This window comes from Erythrolamprus reginae, chromosome Z (assembly GCF_031021105.1).
Source record: "Erythrolamprus reginae isolate rEryReg1 chromosome Z, rEryReg1.hap1, whole genome shotgun sequence".
Classification (NCBI taxonomy): Eukaryota; Metazoa; Chordata; class Lepidosauria; order Squamata; family Dipsadidae; genus Erythrolamprus; species Erythrolamprus reginae.
Window position 1 is genome coordinate 128,881,423 of NC_091963.1, and position 22,044 is coordinate 128,903,466.

At 42.1% G+C, this 22,044-nt stretch overlaps 2 protein-coding genes across 5 annotated transcripts in view; one reads left to right on the forward strand and one right to left on the reverse strand.

The window, feature by feature from the left end:
- Positions 1-1,881, reverse strand: part of TBC1D17 (TBC1 domain family member 17) — a 30,248-nt gene extending 28,367 nt beyond the window's left edge. The window contains exon 1 of one of the 2 annotated variants that reach the window (XM_070767267.1): positions 1,747-1,881. In XM_070767267.1, the coding sequence (XP_070623368.1) occupies positions 1,747-1,845 (99 nt within the window). In that variant the 5' untranslated portion in view covers positions 1,846-1,881. The remainder of the gene's footprint in view (positions 1-1,746) is intronic. The other variant, XM_070767266.1, reaches the window with a different exon arrangement.
- AKT1S1 (AKT1 substrate 1) lies at positions 1,759-21,621 on the forward strand. Of its 3 annotated transcripts, none has more exons than XM_070767273.1 (5): positions 1,759-2,009; positions 3,076-3,533; positions 14,833-14,910; positions 19,080-19,228; positions 20,463-21,621. In XM_070767273.1, the coding sequence occupies exons 2-5, from the start codon at positions 3,077-3,079 to the stop codon at positions 20,601-20,603; spliced, it is 825 nt and encodes a 274-aa protein (XP_070623374.1). In that variant the 5' UTR covers positions 1,759-2,009; position 3,076; the 3' UTR covers positions 20,604-21,621. The 3 variants fall into 3 exon arrangements, with proteins under 3 accessions (XP_070623374.1, XP_070623376.1, XP_070623377.1); XM_070767275.1 differs by having other exon boundaries at positions 1,914-2,103; XM_070767276.1 differs by having other exon boundaries at positions 1,915-2,113.
- Positions 21,622-22,044: the final 423 nt, after the last annotated feature.

Here is a 22,044-nt window from a genome sequence, read left to right on the forward strand (position 1 = left end):
TCCCCAAACCCCCAACACTTTACCCTTAAGATTATCTACGGTTGACCTATTCAGATTCCTAAGAGGTCAGTAAAGGGCGAGTACAAGTGCACTAGAGTGCCTTCCGTCCCCTGTCCTATTGCTCTCCTATATCTCCTATACCTTTCTTCTATTCCTATATGTCTTCTTCTATTCTTTCATTGATATGTTCTATTACTATATTTTCTTCTTTCTTAGATATTGTTTACTATGAGTATATTCTCTATAACCTTTATTATGTATTTTACTACGGAGAGGGGCGGCATACAAATCTAATAAATAAATAAATAAAATACCCACTAAAACCCTCATTGTATATTGGACAAAATCAATCAATAAATATCGGAGAAGGGGGAAAGTAATGCCCATTAACGACCAAGAAAATTATGTCCATGAAATATTTGAAGCTCATCTAAAGTTTCTTGCAATTATCAAGTGACCACTTCCTTGGTGTGGGAAAAGTGAGGGGATTTTATCGAATGAAATAATATATGAAATTAATCTTGCAGCAGAGAGAAAGTGAATCCTTTTCCCATCTTGGAGAAAAGAGTTTCCTATTAAATGAGAAATAACTTATAAACTTTAGAGCAGTTTCGGAGTGGAATGCTTCCTGAGCCTTCAACTCCCAGAATTCTGCCAAACCCAGTCTAAACATTTGGCTGGCTGTACAATGAGTCCTGAGAAATGCCTCCCGCTCCAGGGACTATGGACAGCTTACATAACTAAGCAAATAAACCAGAATAATATCTGCATTAGAAAAAACTATGGCAAGCATGGTGAATCGAGAGACCCAGACTCCGAGGTCTGCCCAGAAGATGGCAGCAAATAGCTGAGAGCACATTTTATCAACCTTAACCACTTTAAATTGCGTGGAATTCTGGGAGTTGAAGTCCACAAATCCTCAAGTTGCTAAAGATAGATTATCACTGGTATGGAAGCCTCTCTTTGCTGCCACCTGCTATTCCTTAAAATATCTGCAGCATATCAACTTTTTGTTTCAGGAACGTGCAAGATTTTAATCGCTCTGCCTATAGCAATCCGCTGGTGACTCCTGGAGGATACCATTTTAAATCGTGTGCAGAAATTCTCAGCCGAGAATTTCTGCCATGTTTAAACAGAGATTCTTTTAAACTTGAGATTGTTCAAGCTTTCACGTAGGTATCTTGAGTCCCGCTTTCGTCTCCCCCCGAATAGAAGTTTATTTCATTTATTTATTTAGTCGAACAAGTATAGGATTGCAGTTTGTATTAGCATAACATAAGTAGTAATAATGATAAAAGAAAACAATAGGACAGAAGCGGTAGGCACAATGACGCGCTTGGGCGGGTTCCTTACTAAGTTCACAGACCCATGTAGCTTTCTCCCTCTCTTTCTAATATGTCATCTCTTCTTCCCCAATCAGCTTTTGGTAAGCCTTCAAAAAATTTAAATAAATAAATAAAACATTGAATGTAAACTGGTTTCATAACCTTGGTGGCACAGTGGTTAGAGTGCAATACTGCAAGCTGCTGACTGCTGGCTGTAATTCAGCTGTTCAAATCTCGCCAGGCTCAAGGTTGACTCAGCCTTCCAACCTTCCGAGGTGGATAAAATGAGGACCCAAATTGCTGGGGGAGATATGCTCTGTAAACCGCTTAGAGAGGGCTGTAAAAGCACCATGAAGCGGTATATAAGTCTAAGTGCTATTGCTATAAACATACACACGCATGCGTACTAGGAAACGCTCACCCTTCGGATGCCACCTTTGGGTCGGGCAAAAGAAAGCCAATCGACGTCCTCAACTCCTCCTCTTCCCCAAGGCGCCCTCCTTTGTTCCTCGCCCTCCATCTTTGAAAAGGGCAACGTGTGGACGCTGGTCCCATGTCTTATAAGGGCGGTCGGAGGAGGCGGAGTCTTGGGGGTGGGGAAGGGGAGGTGGCGGTTGTTGTTTAGAAGAGGAGGAGGAGGAGGAGGAGGAGAGGGCAACCTAAGTGTCCTGGGTAGGGTTAAAGGTGAGAGGTCAGGATTCCAGCTGCTGACCCCCCAGGGGGGCTAGGAGGGAAGGGCTCTCCGGTGCTTAAGCGAGGGAAAGGGGAGAAATAAGAGGTAGGAGAAGGTAATGTGCGTCACCCTCCCTCCCGCCTCTTCTTTTCGGAGCGGGGAGGGGGGGGTGCTGGGGAGAGAAAGGAAAGATTTGTGGCGGGAGGGGGGGTCGTCCCTACATTGCTGTCTGTCTTTCTACCTGTCCTGTCTGTCGGTATGTGTCCCACTTCCACCCCGTTCCATTTATTCCAATGGCTGTATGTATCATTTGCTTTGTGCCCACTTTTTTGAAAAAATGGGTCTTTCTCCCTGCCCCCCCCCCCCCCCGCAATAGCCTTCTCTGCACCCCACTGCCTACCACCCGCTGCATGCTTTTCCCAGGACAGCCTTTTATCACCTGGACGCCACTTTCTGCCCCGCACATTAATGGTTTGTTTGTTTGCCTCGTGCAAAAGCTCTTGGCTCGCTCTCTTGACTGCTTCTCCCTCAAGTGAAGGAACCCAGCAGCTTATTTGGCTGTTCCCAGGTGTGCTTGTGGCTTTTCTCACACGGGCTGTTCCTGGTGGCTTCTTAACTTTTTTTCTTTCTTTTTTTAACTCAGTCCCAGGTGTTTTCTGAATCCAGGCTCTGGTTAATGCTGCTAAGCTGAATCCCCTCTTCTTGAGACAGGCCAGGTTTCTCGGCCTTTCCCTCCAATCCTGGTCTCTCATAAAAGTGCCTCAGGGTGAACCTGTGCTGTGACATTCAGTTGGTTAATTAGTTAGGCAAATTGGCTTTAAAAGTATTTCGCTTTTCAACTGGGCAAAAACAACCATAGGTGGCAGAAGCTGTCTTTAATTTTTTTTTTTTAGAGGCATTGTATGAATTTGAATGCTTGTTGCAGTGCGGTATTTGTGTCGCTTAGAAACAGGTGTTTGCTGTCCTCCTGTGAATATTTAATATTTTCATTCGGCTCAGCTTTTTAACTATGGATGAGTTATTTTCCACTGTGCAAGGGTTTAACCTCAGTGTCCTTCTTGTTTTGTTTGCCTGCAGAATGACAGCTATGGCAGATAATCATAAGGAAAACTGGCTAGCCCTGGTGGCTGCAGCAGAACAGTACCGGCGTCAGACAGGCAACGAAATTGTTTTGCTCACAGCCTTCCGGGCACCACCCCCTGGCAACTACAGCTATGTGCAGCATGGGAGTGGGGCTCTAGCAGATGCCGTTCAACGCTACCTCGAAGATATTGCAGTGGTTCATAAAACCACTGCTTTTACCTATATTGCCCGCCCTCCCTCAAACCCTCATCCACCTCCCTCACAAGGATCCTATTCCCAAAGTTACCCTCCTACTTTTGCTCCAGACGAACTTGCCCCACACAGAACGCCTACCTCCCAAGGAGGCCTGCCTCAAGCGTCGGGAGGCCAAGAACATGATGATGAAGATGATAGAAATACGTTGACTGAAGTGGAACAATCTGGTGGGAGAAACCCTCCTAGTGACACTACTGGTATGTCTCTCTGCAACAAGTTTGCATTTATAGCTTGTTTTTCGATAGATCATTTCAAGTAGCTTGCAATAAATGTATGTCAGATATCAACCAAGTAGAGTGTTCACCCCAAAGATTTACTTTACACCTGACTGGCAATTGCAATGTAGAGGTAGAGAGAGACTTAGATATGCACTGCTTTTTAAAAAGTTCTATAACAAAGGTCAACCTTCCCCAGTCGGGTGTTTTCCAGATGTGTCAGACTTTAACTCCCAGGACCTGCCAGCCAGCATCTGGATAAAAGGCCCAGGGGTGTTAAAATCCAACCACCGGATGGCTGAATTTAGATGTACAATAAATATTAAGAATGTAGTGAACTGTACAGGTAGTTCTCCACATATGACCAAAAATGGGCCCAAAGTGTTTTAAGTGAGAGATTTAAGTGAGTTTTGTCTCATTTTACGACCTTACATGTGCACAGTTGTTAAGTGAATCACTATAGTTAATAACTTGGTTGTTAAGTGAATCTTGTTTCCATATTGACTTTGCTTGTCAGAAGGTCGCAAAAGGTGATCACAAGACCTTCGGACATAGCAACAGTCATAAATGTGAAGCAATGGCCAAGCATCTGAATTTTGACTTCATGATCATCGGGATGCTCCAAAGGTTGTAAGTATGAAAAACGGTCATAGGTCACATTTTCTAATGCCATTGTAACTTTGAATGGTCGCTAAACAAACTGTTGTAAGTCAAAAACTTCCTGTATTAACTGGACCTGTTAAGAAAAGCAACCTGATGCACACAACGTGCCAAACCTTGATTGGCTTAAACATAGTTTTAGAACAAACAGTGTAGACTTGTATAATAAGAAAAGCCACATTGAGTTAAAAGGCTTGGTAAGATGCCTGAAGGCACTAGCTTCACATCATATTCTTTAGCAGCATAAACACTAACTGTGCACTAGTAGCACTTTTCCTTTCCTATCATTAAAGTTGTGACAAAACTTGCCTCTTAAAGTGAGAAGGCGCATCCCAAGGCATTAGATTTGACAGAACAGTGGGTAGCAGCTTGAGAATGAAGTGAACACACAATTATGCATAGTCCCTTGCATTCCTCTCTCCCTCTATTTTGGCCTTTAATATTTTATTGTTCTGCTAAAAAGGACTTTCAAATCAACAAGCAAACAAAATTTTAACAAGGTAACTTTATTGTTAATAAACAAATGGAAGGGAAGTAGAATAACAAATTGTTGATGTGTCAGAGCTTGAAAGGAAAAAAAGAAAACAAAAATCATTTAAAGGTCCCCTAAAAAAGCAATTTATTAATAATAATGGAGAGCAATTTCATTTTGAGAACAAAATGAAACTCTGGATGAATGTGTGTTCCAGAATTGGGGATCTTCTGCCAAAATGGCCCAACTATTTATCTGCTGCAGTTCAGAGCCAAGTCTCAGCAGAAAATCTCATTGCTGGGTTGCTGTATAGAAATATAAAATTTGAAATTGGTTTTGTGTTTTGAAAGATACAGTACAGCTATTTTAAGTCTGTGAATTTATCTAGTCAGAATAATTTGTATCAGATTTACAGATGTAATGAATTACATTTAGATATCACTTTTTGACGTGCCGAGAACCATTCCATGTAGCTTAATTTGAGAATCCTCAGAACTTTTAAACGCATTTCACTCATATTTCAGAAAGAGATTGGAATAGAAGCCACATATGAGCACATGGCTGAAAAAGGAAATGGAATACTTTCATGGCTTCTAGTCTTAGCTACTGCTTCCGGTGGCTCCATGTTGGGTGTTTCTTTGTACTGTACTTTGCCCTCTGAACCTTTAGCCAATCTTTCTGTGTGTTTAATGCACACAATTGTTTATTTATTGATTTTGTCCAATACAAATTGAAAGTTAAAGAGAATAAAAACATGTAATAGTAAATATCAGGGAAGGGATAGAAGAAAAGATATGAGAATAGAATACATCAATGAAGAGAGAGGAAGAATATATGAATGGGAGAAAAGATATATAAAAAATAGGAGAGACAATTGGACAGAGGACGGAAAGCACACTAGTGCACTTATGCTCACCCCTTACTGACCTCTAAGGAATGTGGAAAGGTCAACCGTGGAAAGTCTAAGGGAAAAATGTTGGGGGTTGACACCACGGAGTCTGGTGTTCCACGCTTCAACAACTCAATTGCTAAAGTCATATGTTTTACAGTCAAGTTTGGAGCGGTTGATATTAAGTTTGAACCTATTGCGTGCTCTTGTGTTATTGCGGTTGAAGCTGAAGTAGTTGTCCCGTGTACAGTTGTGTGTAGAGTACAGAAATATGTATTTCATCTTCTCAGTTTAAGGAAACCCATTTGATAGTGACTGGGATTGTTGGGTTGTGTGAAGAGGTGTGTTGGCCTGCAACTTGCAAAGCACGTTGTCCCATGTCTCCTAGCCTCCATTTTGAGTCACTGAATCTATGTTGTGGAGCACAACTAATTTCCTGCAGGCCGCAGTCAGGTTTCAGTCTTCCTCGGTTAGCTTGAAAGCTCTTAGCAGTGCCAGCAGTGGAAGTCCTCCATATGAGCTGGATGACAATAAGGAACGTTTATCATATACGTGATTACAAGTAATCTGGAGGAGATAAGAGTATAGGACACTCTGAATAAAATAGCTCTGCTATGTGTCTCTGTCCTGACCATATTCCTGCCTTCCCTCAGGAGTGGCCTGAAAGTATTGGATGTAGTTTCAGCAAAACAAATATGAGTACAGTGTTCCCTCAATTTCCGCGGGGGATGCGTCCGAGACCGCCCGCGAAAGTCGAATTTCCGCGAAGTAGAGATGCGGAAGTAAATACACTATTTTTGGCTATGAACAGTATCACAAGCCTTCCCTTAACACTTTTAAACCCCTAAATTACAATTTCCCATTCCCTTAGCAACCATTTAGATTATTATTCACCATGTTTATTTATTAAAGTTTATTTTTAAAATAAATTTGGCGATGACATATGACGTCATCGGGTGGGAAAAACTGTGGTATAGGGGAAAAATCCGTTAAGTATTTTTTAATTAATATATTTGAAAAACCGTGGTATAGACTTTTCGTGAAGTTTGAACCCGCGAAAATCGAGGGAACACTGTATAGTGGACACACGTCTAGAAATTATTTCAAGGGAAGTTTTTCCTCATGCTGTTGGTGTGGGCTTGGTTTTATTCTGTCCTCCTTTCAGGCCAGTTTGGTTTCCTTCTACCATTTTGTCTCCATTTATATTTTACATTTCCTCTCATAAAGCCCTTAAAAGGCCAGAACACCTTAAAATCCCATAAAAACAATTGCAAGATTTATTAAGAAAGCTGAAACTGAAAAATCTGAAGGGAAAGTTCTTAATTCCTTTCATAAAAGTGGAAAGAGCAGGAGTTGAGTGTGATTTTCTTTGAAGTGCATTTTACGGTTTGGAAATTAGATAGAAGCTCCAATGAAAGGAGCTCAGAAAATGAGGCCAGAGGGATGTCTTTAAGAAGGCCTCGTTTGTTGACCTTAATATTCAAACAGAGACATATGGCATTAGGAGTGCTTGAGATATCAAAACCGTAACTTGTTTAAAAAACAATTTACCGCAGCGGCTGTTGTTATCTTCATTGCACCCTTTTGAGATAGACTAAAAGGCAATAACTATTCTAGATAAGATTTGTGACTGAGGGAGGGAACTATAGTCTCTTAGAATTACATCTTAGAATCTCAACTACAAAATCTCACTGGTTGACAGTATATTTTGGCTTGTTTAAAAAGTAGGTCATTAGTTGTGCAAAGCCTAACATCCCAAAATATTCCATCCCTCCTCCAAATTATTCTGATTCTGGTTGTTCAGCAAGTAACCGTGGAGCAATCCACAACAGTCAAAGTCCAGAGAAGAAACAGAAAGTTTATGGCCTGAGAACATTAGGTTGCACATGTATTATTATTATTATTATTTATTGGATTTGTATGCCGCCCCTCTCCGTAGACTCAAGGCGGCTAACAGCAATAGTACAAAACATCATGTAAATCCAATACTAATACTAAAACAATTAAAAAACCCTTATTTATAAAACCAAACATATATACAAACAAACATACCATACATAAATTGTAAAGGCCAAGGGGGAAAGAATATCTCAGTTCCCCCATGCCTGACGGCAGAGGTGGGTTTTAAGGAGCTTACGAAAGGCGAGGAGGGTGGGGGCAATTCTAATCTCTGGGGGGGATTGGTTCCAGAGGGCCGCCACAGAGAAGGCTCTTCCCCTGGGGCCCGCTAAACGACATTGTTTTGTTGACGGGACCCGGAGAAGGCCCACTCTTTGGGACCTAACCGGTCGCTGGGATTCGTGCGGCAGAAGTGGTCTCGTAGATACCCTGATCCGGTGCCATGAACTGTATATGTATATGTATGAAAGGCTATTTTCAAGGAAGCCTCTTTGACCTCCCCTCTTCTAGAGTTTAAGTGAATTTTAGGAAAAAAAGAATCTTTTTGCTAAGACTTTTAACTATTGGTTTTAGTTTTATTGTTTTCATATTTCATACTTTGCTCTAGCTTTATAAGCTGCATTGAGGGGTTATAATGGATAGTCCTCAACATACGACCACAATTGGATAATATCTATTGCTAAGCAATGTGGTTATTAAGTGAGTCATGCCTGTATTTATGATCTTTCCCCCCCACAGTTGTTAAATGAATCCGACTTCTACCATTGACTTTGCTTGTCAGAAGTGCTCTGGGAAAATTGCAATCATGTGATCCCAGGACGGTGCAAGCATCATAAATTCCTTTTGCCAAGCGCCCAAAGTTTGATCACATGACTATGGGGATGCTGTGACCCTTTTAAGTGAGTGCACTGGTCGTAAATCATTTTTAGTGCTGTTCAAATTTTAGAATTCTTTATTGGCCAAGTGTGATTGGTCAGACAAAGAATTTGTCTCCGGCGCATAAGCTCTCAGTCTACATAAAACAATAGTGATAGATCATTATCATAGTCGTTGTAAAATGGTTCCTAAATGGAGGGTTGTAAGTCAAAAACGACTTGTATAAGCAGAAATATGTGCTGTAACATTATTTGACATATCCCCACCTTTATTTTACACATAATATGAAATACATTTTTATAGCATGCATAATTCTCCCCTTTCCCATTCTCCCCACAACAACAGTCTTGTAAGGTAGGTCAGGCTGAAGAGATTGTCTGACTCAAAGTCCTCCAGCTGACTTACTTACCTAAGGAAGAACTTTCCTAACACTTTCTCGTTTAGTATTTTATTTATTTATTTATTAGATTTTTATGCCGCCCCTTTCCGTAGACTCGGGGCGGCTAACAACAATAGTGAAACAATATGAACAAATCTAATATTTAAGTTACTTTAAAAAACCCTTATTTAAGAAACCAATCACACACACAGACATACCATGCATAAATTTTATAAGCCTGGGGGGAGAGGATATCTCAATTCCCCCATGCCTGACGACAGAGGTGGGTTTTAAGGAGCTTACGAAAGGCAAGGAGGGTGGGGGCAACTCTGATCTCTGGGGGGAGTTGGTTCCAGAGGGTCGGGGCCGCCACAGAGAAGGCTCTTCCCCTGGGTCCCGCCAGATGGCATTGTTTAGTCGACGGGACCCGGAGAAGGCCAACTCTGTGGGACCTAACTGGTCGCTGGGATTCGTGCGACAGAAGGCGGCCCCGGAGATATTCTGGTCCGATGCCACGAAGGGCTTTATTTTAGCTACTGCATTATCCTGGCTCTCTTTAATGCCTTCCCATTAATATTTTTTCTTTTAATATTTCTTTAATATTTCTCATATTTGAAGTGCATTCCTTTCAGATGCCTTATTCTCTCTGCTGACATAAAAGAAGTCAGCGTGAAGGGGGGGTCTACAGACTCACTTAGTTGCGATAATGTGAATTTGAATCCACATTTACTAACCAGATCAGACCTATTCAGCTATTAAGACATCTTGTTCACAGTGTACTTAAAATGTTATTTTACTGAAAGAGTAGTAGATGCTTGGAACAAACTTCCAGCAGACGTGGTTGGTAACTCCACAGTAACTGAATTTAAACATGCCTGGGATAAACATATATCCATCCTACGATAAAAAATACAGGAAATAGTATAAGGGCGGACCAGATGGACTGTGAGGTCTTTTTCTGCCATCAACCTTCTATGTTTCTACTTCATTTTCTTCTCCATCCATTTCATATTGTTCTTGCCTCACCTGAGGGTTGAGGTATACTTCCTGCCTTTTCTGCCTCTTCGAGCAACCATTGGCGAGGGCTTTGTTTCAGGTTCCAAGTCAGCTGCTGAGTTGCTGATTATCTATCTATCTATCTATCTATCAATTAATTAATTAGATTTGTATGCTGCCCCTCTCCGTAGACTCGGGACGGCTCACAGCATACAATAAAACGATTCATGACAAATCTAATAGATTTTAAAAAATCATTTAAAAACCCCATTATTAAACCACACATACACACAAACATACCATGCATAAATTGTATAGGCCCGGGAGAGAGGGGGGGTTGGAATGCCTCAATTCCCCCATGCCTGACGGCAGAAGTGAGTTTTAAGGAGTTTACGTAAGGCAAGGAGGGTGGGGGCAGTTCTAATCTCTGGGGGGGGAGCTAGTTCCAGAGAGGCGGGGCCGCCACAGAGAAGGCTCTTCCCCTGGGACCCGCCAGATGACATTGTTTAGTTATGTTAAATTATATTATATTGAGCATGATTGATTCTAACTGGTCTTTCTTTCAAACACACACACACACACACTATCACTTGTGCTGTATTTAGAAAACCTTGATGCTCATCCAAGCTTCTTGATATCTTCCAAACAATTGGACTGCAGCCGGTTCGCACCACTTCGGGCGAACCGGATCTTAAGGTTCTGCTTAGTTCGGTGAACCAGCAAATCCCACCATTGGCTGCCCCACCACACACACAACACCTCCTGGGATCGCCATTCAAGGTTGGGAAGCTCCAGGGGCCTGACTGATGAGTTGGGAGGCTCTAAAAGTGTGAACGAACCTGCAACGCCGATCAGCTGGGAGGCTGCAGCCCAAAAGAAGACTTTGCGACCTCCAGTGTTTTAAAAAGTTCAGCCAGACCTTCCAACTTCATAATATCTTTCCCCTCCTCCTCCCTTCCTCAGAAGTTGGAAGATCTGACTGAACTTTTTTTAACCCTGCTGTTCTGTTCGAAAAAACTTCCTAATGTTATGTTCGGGTCACATACGACCCGGACCAAAAACTCTTCATTTGAAGTGCTTATGTTTGGTCAATTTGAAAACTTTTTTCACTTGGAAAGTAGTCTGAACATTTCTGCACACAATGATATGAAAATTGAAATGAAAAAAGTAAATCTTATTGGTTTATTTTGCGGATATATTGCATGCCCCCCCGTTTTTGTGAATTTTTTCAATTTATGGATAGTTTTGCTTGCAAAATCCATTCTATTTTATTAAAGTTGGTGTGGGATTGGTAGCTTGAACATTTCTGAACATAATGATATGAAAATTGAACTGGAAAAATTGATGCATATTGGTTTATTTTGTTGATGAAATGCATGCCCCTCCGTTTTTTTGAAATAGTCTTCACTTTATGGATAGTTTTGCTAGCAAAATCCATTCTATTTTACTAAAGTTGGTGTGGGATTGGTAGCTTGAACATTTCTGAACATAATGATATGAAAATTGAACTAGAAAAATTGAAAAAATTGAACTGGAAAAATTGAAAAAAATTCACAAAAACGGGGGGGGGCATGCATTATATCCACGAAATAAACCAATAAGATTTACTTTTTTCTATTTCAATTTTCATATCATTGTGTGCAGAAATGTTCAAACCTGTTTCCAGGTGAAAAAAGCTTTCAAAAAGACCAAATATAAGTACCTAAAATGATCAATTTGCAGTCCGGGTCAAATAGACCCGGGAACATAACATTAGGGAGGTTTTTTTTTTCAGCAAGAAAGAAACCCCCCACCCCCCCCAAAAAAATTCTCATAGAGAGAACCCCTGAAATGATGAAAACTCATGGAATTTCAAGTTTCAGATATGCAGGGAAAATGTTTTACAGGGACTCAAACTTGGTTTCGGGTCACATACGACCCGAACAGAACAGCAGGGTTAAACTGGAAATCACATGGCGGTCTTTTGTTGTCCTGCACTCAGGAGAACAGAGCTGGAAGGCAGGTTAGTCAGGGGGGTGGGATTTATTTTTATTTATTAATTATTTATTTATTGGATTTCTATGCTGCCCCTCTTTGAAGACTCGGGGTTGTTACAACATATAAAAAAACCAATAATGTTACAATAACATTAATCCAATTAAATTAAAATTAAATAGCTATCTAAAATCCCTAAATATTAAAATCAATCAGACCCATTCGTACAATGATCATACAATCATTTGTTGGCCGGGGGCCAAGATCTAATTGGCCCAAGCCTGATGACATAAATGAGTCTTAAGACTCTTACGAAAGGCGAGGAGGGTGGGGGCAGTAGGAATCTCCAGCGGGAGCTGATTCCAGAGGGCTGGGGCCCCCACAGAGAAGCCTCTTCCCGTAGGCCCCGCCAAATGACATTGTCTAGCTGACGGGACCTGGAGAAGGCCAACTCTGTGGGACGTAACCGGCCACTGGGATTCATGTGGCAGTAGACAGTCCCACAAGTAATCTGGTGTGATGCCATGTAGGGCTTTATAGGTCATAACCAACACTTTGAATTGAGTCCGGAAACCAATTGGCAGCCAATGCAGGCCGCGGAGTGTTGGAGAGACGTGGGCTTGCCTAGGCAGGCCCATGACCGCTCGCATGGCTGCGTTCTGCACAATTTGCAGTTCTTCAAAGGTAGCCCCATGTAGAGAGCATTACAGTAGTAGATTCGGATTGGGTAGGATTTTGAATTATCATTGGTCTGGAATGATGGGGTGGAAGTGAGGATTTTGTATTATGATTGCTCATAAAAGGAATGGAACAATCCTTATCTGTAGAGCTGCGTTTTTCAGTCTTGGCAAGTTTAAGATGGGCGAATTTCATGCTTCCTTGGGAATTCTGGAACTAAAGTCCATGCACCTTAAAATTGCCAAAGTTGAGAAGCTTTGGGTCTACACTACAGTTTAGCATTTTCCATTCCTGTTTTACTTAGAGGTTGTATAATTAAATCAGTTGTGGCTTCCCTAACAAATATAAGTTAAAAAAAATTTTTTTTACTTATATCTATCTGTAAGGAATATATCAAACTCTTACTCTAAGATTGACATTTATCTACATTATTTCCATAATACCATATTCAGTCATCAAAGCCCAGACCAGGCGGCCAGGGTGAGCGAGCAGCAGGTGGACAGGTGGGGTGAGTGGTGGGCGGGGGGTCACCCAGAGGTCATATTTACCGGTTCGGCCGCTACCAGTTCACCCCGAACTGATTGAAGTGACTGAAAACCACCTCTGATTTATAGCTCAGGGTTGAACTATGCTCTCTGAGCTCTCTGGTGGTTTACTTGGCAGATGTTTCATTACCCAAACTAGGTAACCTAATCAGTACTAGAAGAGTATGGAGTTTGCTCTTAGTTTCACATGCAGTGGTACCTCTACTTAAGAACTTAATTCGTTCCGTGACCAGGTTCTTAAGTAGAAAAGTTCTTAAGTAGAAGCAATTTTTCCCATAGGGATCAATGTAAAAGCAAATAATGTGTGCAAACCCATTAGGAAAGAAATAAAAGCTTGGAATTTGGGTGGGAGGAGGAGGAGGACAGTTGGTGCAGAAGGAAGAAGGTGAGGTGAAGGGAATCAAAAATAATCCAAAACTTTAAGGCTTTAAAAAAAAGAGGGACTCTGAGGCGGCGAGGAGGAGCACGCCCCTCCCTCCGTTCTGGGTTGCCAAAGTCTCCTTAAGCGCCACCGAAAGGCTCCTCTGGCAGCCCAGAAAAGCTTGAGATGGCTGGGATTAAAGGGGGAATGGCAGGAAACTGACCGGGCCTTTGTGCCGCTCTCAAATTTCCTGGGAAACTTTTCCGGCCTCGGGTTCTTAAGCAGAACGTGACAAAAAAGTCTTGAATACTCGGTTCTTATCTAGAAAAGTTCTTAAGTAGAGGTACCACTGTACTAGCTGGTGGATTACCCTGTCAGTGTTGGTCAGTTGCTTCACAAATAGTGTTTTGATTGGTGCAAGGTCTCTACAGCCTCAGGCAGAGAAGGGCTATTCTCTGCCCCTACCCCCATTTCAAGTGTTCTTTGAAACACAGAGTTTCCCAGCATTCCCTTAGGAACACCCAACATTCAAACTGTGGTTACTCATCCTAAAATGAATCCTCTTTACCTAAAGCTTCAAAATTTTGCTGTTTGCTGGGAAGATGTGTAGCTAAAATTCAGTCTACATTTAACTTTGGGGATGTTTCTTATTTATTTATCTATCTATCTATCTATCTATTTATTTATTAGATTTGTATGCTGCCCCTCTCCGCAGACTCGGGGCGGCTAACAACAGTAAAAAGACAATGTAAACAAATCTAATATTTAAAGTAATTTTAAAAACCCCAATTTAAAGAACCAATCATACATGCAGACATACCATGCATAAATTTTATAAGCCTAGGGGGAAGGGAATATCTCAATTCCCCCATGCCTGACGACAGAGGTCGGTTTTAAGAAGCTTACGAAAGGCAAGGAGGGTGGGGGCAACTCTGATATCCGTGGGGAGTTGGTTCCAGAGGGTCGGGGCCGCCACAGAGAAGGCTCTTCCCCTGGGTCCCGCCAAACGACGTTGTTTAGTCGACGGGACCCGGAGAAGGCCAACTCTGTGGGACCTAACTGGTCGCTGGGATTCGTGCGGCAGAAGACGGTCCCGGAGATATTCTGGTCCGATGCCATGAAGGGCTTTATAGGTCATAACCAAACAGAAGTGTATTTTCTGTGCAGTTCAAACCCCTTGCTCACTGGATCTGGATGTCACGAAGCAAAGCCTAGATTTTATAATTAACCCCAATGCCCCGTTTGACTGGCAGAGTTCTACAGAAGACTGAGTGCTGTCACATGCCCTGGCTAAGCCCATCCAGGCAGTGATTAGGGCAGAGAACTGGTTGTTTAAAAAAATTGCAGCCCACCACTGCTTTCATCTGTGATATTATCATTTTTGGATACAAAAAGATTCATTCTAAAAAAAATGATGGTATGAGAAAGGCAGCATTTCCATTCACCTGGTATGATCATTAACATTTATCTTGAGGGACAAGGGTGTATCGTGAGGGATCTTGTATGGACAGCCACTGTCATTCTATATTTTAAGATAACTCTCAATTTCTAGGTCTGTTTGTGATGGACGAAGATTCTCCAAGCCAAGATTATGAGCCCTTTTTTGATTCTGATGTGGAAAGCACTGACGGTGAGTGGAGTAGCACTGCGTAAGAGAGACAACACTGAGCCCAGCTAATCCTTTGAGTTTTCCCCCTATTCTTCCTGTGCAATGGGCACCCTTCCCTTCTCAGAATGATCAGCCCAAACCGCCTGTGACTTTATGGTTTCAGCTTCTTCCATGAAGTGAGCCGGGGTGGCACAGCAGGTAGAAGTGCTGTACTGCAGGCCACTGAAGCTGACTGTAGATCTGAAGGTCAGCGGTTCAAATCTCATCACCGGCTCAAGGTTGACTCAGCCTTCCATCCTTCCGAAGTGGGTAAAATGAGGACCCGGATTGTGGGGGCAATAGCCTAGCTCTGTTAAAAATTGCTATTGCTAATATGTTGTAAGCCGCCCTGAGTCTAAGGAGAAGGGCGGCATAAAAATCGAATGAATGAATAAATGAATGAATAAATAAATAAATAAATCCTCTTTTGTTTTAAGGATCTTCTTGACAAGCTTGACAAGTCCTTAACTTATGATAGCAATTGAGCCCAAAATGTTCGTTGCTAAATGAGACAGTCGTTAAGTGAATTTTGACCCATTGTAAGACCTCTTTTGCCAGTTGTTAAGTGAATCACTGCAGTTAAGTTAGTAACATGTTGCTAAATGAGTCTGGCTCATCCATTGACTTTGCTTGTCAGAAGGTCGCAAAAGATCATGTGACCCCCAGGTCACTGCAACTGTCATAATATGAGTCAGTTGCTAGGGGTCGGAATTTTGACCACGGTCTGACCATGGGGATGCTCCAAGAATTGCAAGTGTGAAAAACAGTAATAAGTCATTTTTTTCAGTGCCGTGGTAATTTTGAACAATCACTAAATGAATTGTAAATCGAGAATTACCTATACACACAAATGAAAGTGTACATACATGCGTTCCAGGATAACGTTGCAAGATCCAATCTGGATCAGTCACCACCAGGATCAAAGGTTTTGCCTCTAGAGCTTTTCGACTCATTCTGGAGGCCATCTCCAGAGAACTTCTCCTTACGACTGTGTGTGCTATTCTGCATGTGGTATATGTAGTGCCTATTGTAACTGGATTTTAGATTTGTTTGTTTGTTTGTTTGTTTGTTTATCTATCTACTTACCTACCTACCTACCTACCTATCTATTTATTTGATTTTTATGCCGCCCTTCTCCTTAGACTCAGGGCGGCTTACAACATGTTAGCAATAGCACTTCTGAACAGAGCCGGCATATTGCCCCCACAATCCGGGTCCTCATTTTACCCACCTCGGAAGGATGGAAGGCTGAGTCAACCGTGAGCCGGTGATGAGATTTGAACCACTGACCTTCAGATCTAGAGTGGCCTGCAGTACAGCACTCTACCTGCTGCACCACTCCATGTTGATTGGGGTATGCTGAGCGCTGGCTTATAAGTCATTAGCTGTCCTTTTTTTGTGATGCCCAGCCCTTGCTTTCTAAATATTTGATAAGCTGGTGACAGATGAGGGGCCAGGCTTCAATCACTTCCCTGGCTGTTTTTGTGCCTGCTCATCCAACAATCTTAGTAGCTGCAAAATTTTACATGTTTCTTTGATCATGGCCGTGTGAGGCTGCCAATGAGTTTGGGTCTCTTTGTCTGACCGCTAGCTTGTGTTCTTGCAATCTGGTGGTTATATTCCACCATGACTATCCTACATAGTCAATGGGGCAATCCATGCAGGGGATTCGGTAGATTACATTGGAAGTATCTCCCACCACGAAGCGATTTTTTTTACAATGCATAATTTGTCCTTTTATGTTAATCTCTGGGCAGTGTGCGATTCCCATTTGCAGCTCTGGGAAGCTGCATTCTACAGCTGCCCAAATGTTTTTTGATGCATGGCAGGATGGGCCATGTGTTTTGTTTAGTACTTTTTTTCTTCCTTTCTCTGCCCACCATGTACAAGATACAAGACCAACGATCGCTTGGAGGTGGGAGATACTTCTGGTGTAATTTGCGAACCAGTAGGGAAGGTAAGTGAATACACAGCTGGTATGGTGAACTGGACTCAAGCAGAGCTGGACAACCTGGACAGGAAAACCAGAAAATTAATGACGATCCCCGCAGTTACATTGACAGGCTGTATTTACCAAGGAAAATAGGCGGCAGAGGACTTTTGCAAGTGAAGCAGACAGTGGAAGAAGAGAAGCATGCATTAGCTGACTATGTGAAGGAGAGCAAAGAGTCAGCATTGATGGAGGTCAATGTGCTGCATCAGCCTATCCAGTGCTTAGAAAGCATGGGCTGGGCAGCACAAGCGAAGGACTTATAAGCCAACCCTCAGCACACCCCGATCAACGTCTAAAAAGCCACTTACAACAAGCGCTATAAATACATACACAGAGAACGGCACACACATTGCTAAGGAGAAGTTCCCTGAAGATGGGCTCCAGCATGAGTCAAAAAGCTCGGAAGACAAAACTTTTGACCCAGATTGAATCCTGCAACTACCTGTACTGTAACCAGCATAGTTTTAGTGGCTAAGAGAATAAAAAGGAAATCTGTTCAGCTATCCACCGGATGACTTTGGCTAGCCTAGCAAAGGCATTTTGCATATTTGTTGAGAAAAGAGAAAGAAAAGGAAACTCCTTTATCTGTTCCTCGGAGAAAGGATATAAAGGTGAGGGGATAATTAAACAGAGATCCACCTAATACATGCAGCTTTGTCTCCTCTACTCAGTCGGCTCCCTTAATTGCTTCATCTAATTAGTCTTTAATGAGATTGCTAGGTTAAATGGATCCAATTTACTTTGTTCTCAACCTTTTTTCCCCCTTATATTTAATGTTATTCTCCACAGTTTGTATGTTACGAATTATAACTCCTCACTGTTAGCACATTTGACACTTTCGTAATTAATCTGTATATTATCATTTGAGTTTTCATTTTTAGTTTTCAAAAACTAGAAGTTGAATTATTTATGAGCCATCTCCAACTTAACAGCATTCAATCCAGCCACCAGGATTTCTTATTTTTGATCATGCAAGCTGGGAGTTCTGGGGACTGTAGTTCAATATGATTGGAAGGTGCCAAATTAAGGGAGACTGCCACAAATGGAAACTTCATTAATTGACTATAGCGGTATTTGAAACCCCAAGGAGTTGCTTCATTTCATTTGTCTTTTAGAAACATAGAAACATAGAAGTCTGACGGCAGAAAAAGACCTCATGGTCCATCTAGTCTGCCCTTATACCATTTCCTGTATTTTATCTTACAATGGATATATGTTTATCCCAGGCATGTTTAAATTCGGTTACTGTGGATTTACCAACCACGTCTGCTGGAAGTTTGTTCCAAGGATCTACTACTCTTTCAGTAAAATAATATTTTCTCATGTTGCCTTTGATCTTTCCCCCAACTAACTTCAGATTGTGTCCCCTTGTTCTTGTGTTCACTTTCCTTTCCTTTTCTTGATCTTCCATACTCCCTTTGGAATTGACACTCTTACAGGGTGAGAAGAAGTTTTAAATTATAGATTCATGGTTGTTCTACTGAGGAATTGATCTCTGGCTTCCTGGATTTTTAGGAAAAAGAATATGAAGAGGTGCTGAATGAAAGTAGCCTTGGCCAGGTTTAAAGATGAGCATTATGTGTATTAATAAAAAAAACATCCTCATTTATTCTATGCCAAAGATTCTTCTACACACTTGGAAATGTTTTAGAATAAAATTTAGAGAGCGATGGAGGATCTAAGATAGTCGGGTGTGTTGCTAGATCCCTCCATTGTTAGACCGCCTCATTGCTACCCACGTTTTGAAAGTAATTTGTGATTTTTTTTTAAAAGGAAACCAATATGCTGCACAATGATACACTTGCCTTCTGCTTTGCAGGAATCCCCTTGACCTTATCAAAGCATGATAGAGAACATCCTAGTGACGGGCCGTGGCAGCATCTGCCAAAATTCCAGATGTGCATTTGCCTTAAGAGGTTGCCCGCCTCTGCTCTAAATATTGTTGAATCGCAACTCCTGGTAGCCTCAGCCAAACGTGACCAAAGATTAAACGTTTCTGGGAGTTGTAATTCCACAAAACGAGAGGGATTAATCTAAACCAGGCCTCTCCTGCTTTTGATCAGGGTTCGGGTGGTCACAGCTCGCTGTTTTCAAACGTGTCACAGTTGGTCTTTGCTGCTTATTTGTACCCGAATCCCCCTTTTTTTCCCCCCTTCAGATGGGAGTCTGAGTGAGGAGGCTCCAGGACAGACAGCTCGTCCACCCCCAAGCCATCAGTATGCCAAATCCCTCCCTGTCTCCGTGCCCATCTGGGGCTTTAAAGAACAACGGCAAGAGATGCGATCCTCCGACGAAGAGAACAGTAAGGTGGGTCCAAGTAAGGAGGGGCACCTTGAGGGGCCGCCCTCTGGGGAGGCACAACAGTTCTCAGGGGCCTTTTCTTCGGGCGTCGTTGGAGCCTTGCTGACAAAAGTACGGGAGGTCCTCGAATTATAGTCATTGAGACTGTTCAGAGCTACAGCAACACTGAAAAATACGACTTATGGTTGGTCCTCGCACTTATAACTTCCTAAGCATTCCCACGGTTAGCGATCCAAATTCTGGCAACCGGCATGTATTTACAAAAATTGTAGTGTCCCAAGGTCATATGATCACCATTTGCCACTTTCCCAGCCGGCTTCCAACAGGCAAATAAAGAAAACTGGATTTATTTAACAACCACGTTTCATTTAACTGCAATGATTTGTCCCAAGAACAACCTGGTCGGAAAAAAGGACATAAATCAGGCACGTTTCATTTCACCACCACTTTACATAGCAGCGGAAATTCTGGTCCCAATTGTGGTCATAAGTCAAGGATTACTTGTAGTAAAATCCTTGAGGGGGAGTTGGCTGGGGCTGAGCCTGTGCTCAGTCTGCCGACTGAAAGTAGAGAACAAAATGTTTAAATGCTTTTAAGGAAGATTCAGAATTTGCCACACATTAAAGAAGATGGCACTGAGATAACTCCCCCAGGCCTATATTGTTTATGTTTGGTATGTTGTGTGCATGTTTTTTAAATTATGGGTTTTTAGTTTTAATTATTAGATTTGTATTATATATTGTTTTCTATTACTGTTGTGAGCCGCCCCGAGTCTACGGAGAGGGGCGGCATACAAATTTAATTAATTAATTAATTAATTAATTAATACATAAATAAATACATACATACATACACCCACACACACATACATACGGTGGAAGAGAAGTCAGATTCATAGTGGTAGCTTTTCATGATCAGTTTTTTAAATTATGGGTTTTTAGTTTTAATTATTAGATTTGTATTATATATTGTTTTCTATTACTGTTGTGAGCCGCCCCGAGTCTACGGAGAGGGGCGGCATACAAATTTAATTAATTAATTAATTAATTAATACATAAATAAATAAATACATACATACATACACCCACACACACATACATACGGTGGAAGAGAAGTCAGATTCATAGTGGTAGCTTTTCATGATCAGTGACAGCAGGAACAAAGGAAGGAGTCGAAGGGGAGGGAAGCCGGAGGAAAAGCAGAGTTCTCCGTTTTCTTACTTCCATTCCTCTTTTTGCAGCATTCATCTCCTGACCTCGAGAAAATTGCCGCCAGCATGAAAGCTCTGCTGCGGGTGTCAGACAGCACAGAGATGTTTGGAGACCTGCCTCGGCCACGCCTGAATACAAGTGACTTCCAGAAGCTACAGCGAAAATATTGATAGATCCGGCCACCGGCCCTACCACCTCGGCGCCATTTTCCTCCACTACCAAAAATCGGTAGACAGGGTTCGGAGCCCCCTCTCAAGCCATACCGTTCAAATTTTGCCCTCCGCTCCTCCAGCCTTTGCTCCCACAAGCTTTAATTTAAAATACGTAACCTCAGTTTCACACTACAGATGGGCTGCAGGGGTTAATTACCTCCTTTTCTCCAAGTCAATTTTTTTAATAGCGAGATCCGTGTTTCTCAGCCATGGCAACTTGTAAGGTGTGCGGACCTCAACTCCCAGGATATTCCCCAGCCAGCTGTGATTCTGGAGGTCGAAGTCCGCACGCCTTAAAAGTTTGCCATGGTTGAGGAACACTGATCTTAGCTCTGACAAGCCTTCTGAAAGGGGCTTCTCACACACCTTGACAGAAACACACACGCACACACAGACAGGAACATCAGAGAGACACCCGGACAGAAATAGCTCTACCACCATGCCCTGCTTCTGCCGCGCCAACCTGCTCCGATCGAACTTCCTTCAATGAGTTGTTGAAAATTCTCCGCCTCCCTTTTTTCCTCCCCAATTAAGTGTCTTAAAGGAAGATCCTTTGCACACACCAAGTGGGCTTGTCTATACTTTGGTTTAAATTTTTCCGTTCCTTTGAAGAAAACGTGAGTGGCAGTAGGGTTCTATGCCATTTTGCTGTTTTTTCATTTTCTTTTCTCCCACATGTAAATCTCTTCCAATTTCCAGGAGTAGAATTTCAGGGTCCTTTTTACTTTCCGGAAGGTTGGTGCAAACGTGCCCTTCCAATCTGCGGCAGGTGGGATACAAAAAGAGGTTCTAAGGGGCTGCGTACAGCCTTGGACTGATCCCACTCTACCCCAGCCTACTTTTGTATCAGATTTTCAAGAGCCGTTTCTGGCTCAAACCCTCTATTTTTGTCCAAAGACAGTTGGTGAATTGGAAGAGAGGATATTTTGTTCTCCTTCCTGCCAGCCTATAAGCCAATAAAAATAATAATAAAGTTGTCCTTTTGCTGTATTGTCGTGAGTTTTTCGGGTAGAAATCAGCCGCCTGGAGTGTTCAAGCGCAAGCTGGTGAAAGTTAATTTAAACAGAAAAAACACCAGGGAAGTTTCCAGAAAGTTAAAACACTGAAATTGCACTCCAAGTAATGTAGTCCTCGACAAGCAACAGTTCATTTAATAACACTTGCAGTTACAACAACTCTAAAAAAAAGCAACTTATGACCGTTTTTCATTCTTACAACCATTTCTCCATGGTCACATGGAGAAAATTCAAATTTATTTATTTTATTTTTATTTATTTATTCGATTTTTATGCTGCCTTTCTCCTTAGACTCAGGGTGGCTTACAACATGTTAGCAATAGCACTTTTTAACAGAGCCAGCCTATTGCCCCCACAATCCGGGTCCTCATTTTACCCACCTC

Bases quoted from the DNA above. Each gene is read 5' to 3' on its own strand.
- AKT1S1 (XM_070767273.1), top strand. From the start codon at position 3,077: ATGACAGCTATGGCAGATAATCATAAGGAAAACTGGCTAGCCCTGGTG. The intron at 14,911-19,079 runs GTGAGTGGAGTA...TCCCCCCTTCAG, and splicing joins TGATGTGGAAAGCACTGACG to ATGGGAGTCTGAGTGAGGAG. The intron at 19,229-20,462 runs GTGGGTCCAAGT...CTCTTTTTGCAG, and splicing joins CCGACGAAGAGAACAGTAAG to CATTCATCTCCTGACCTCGA.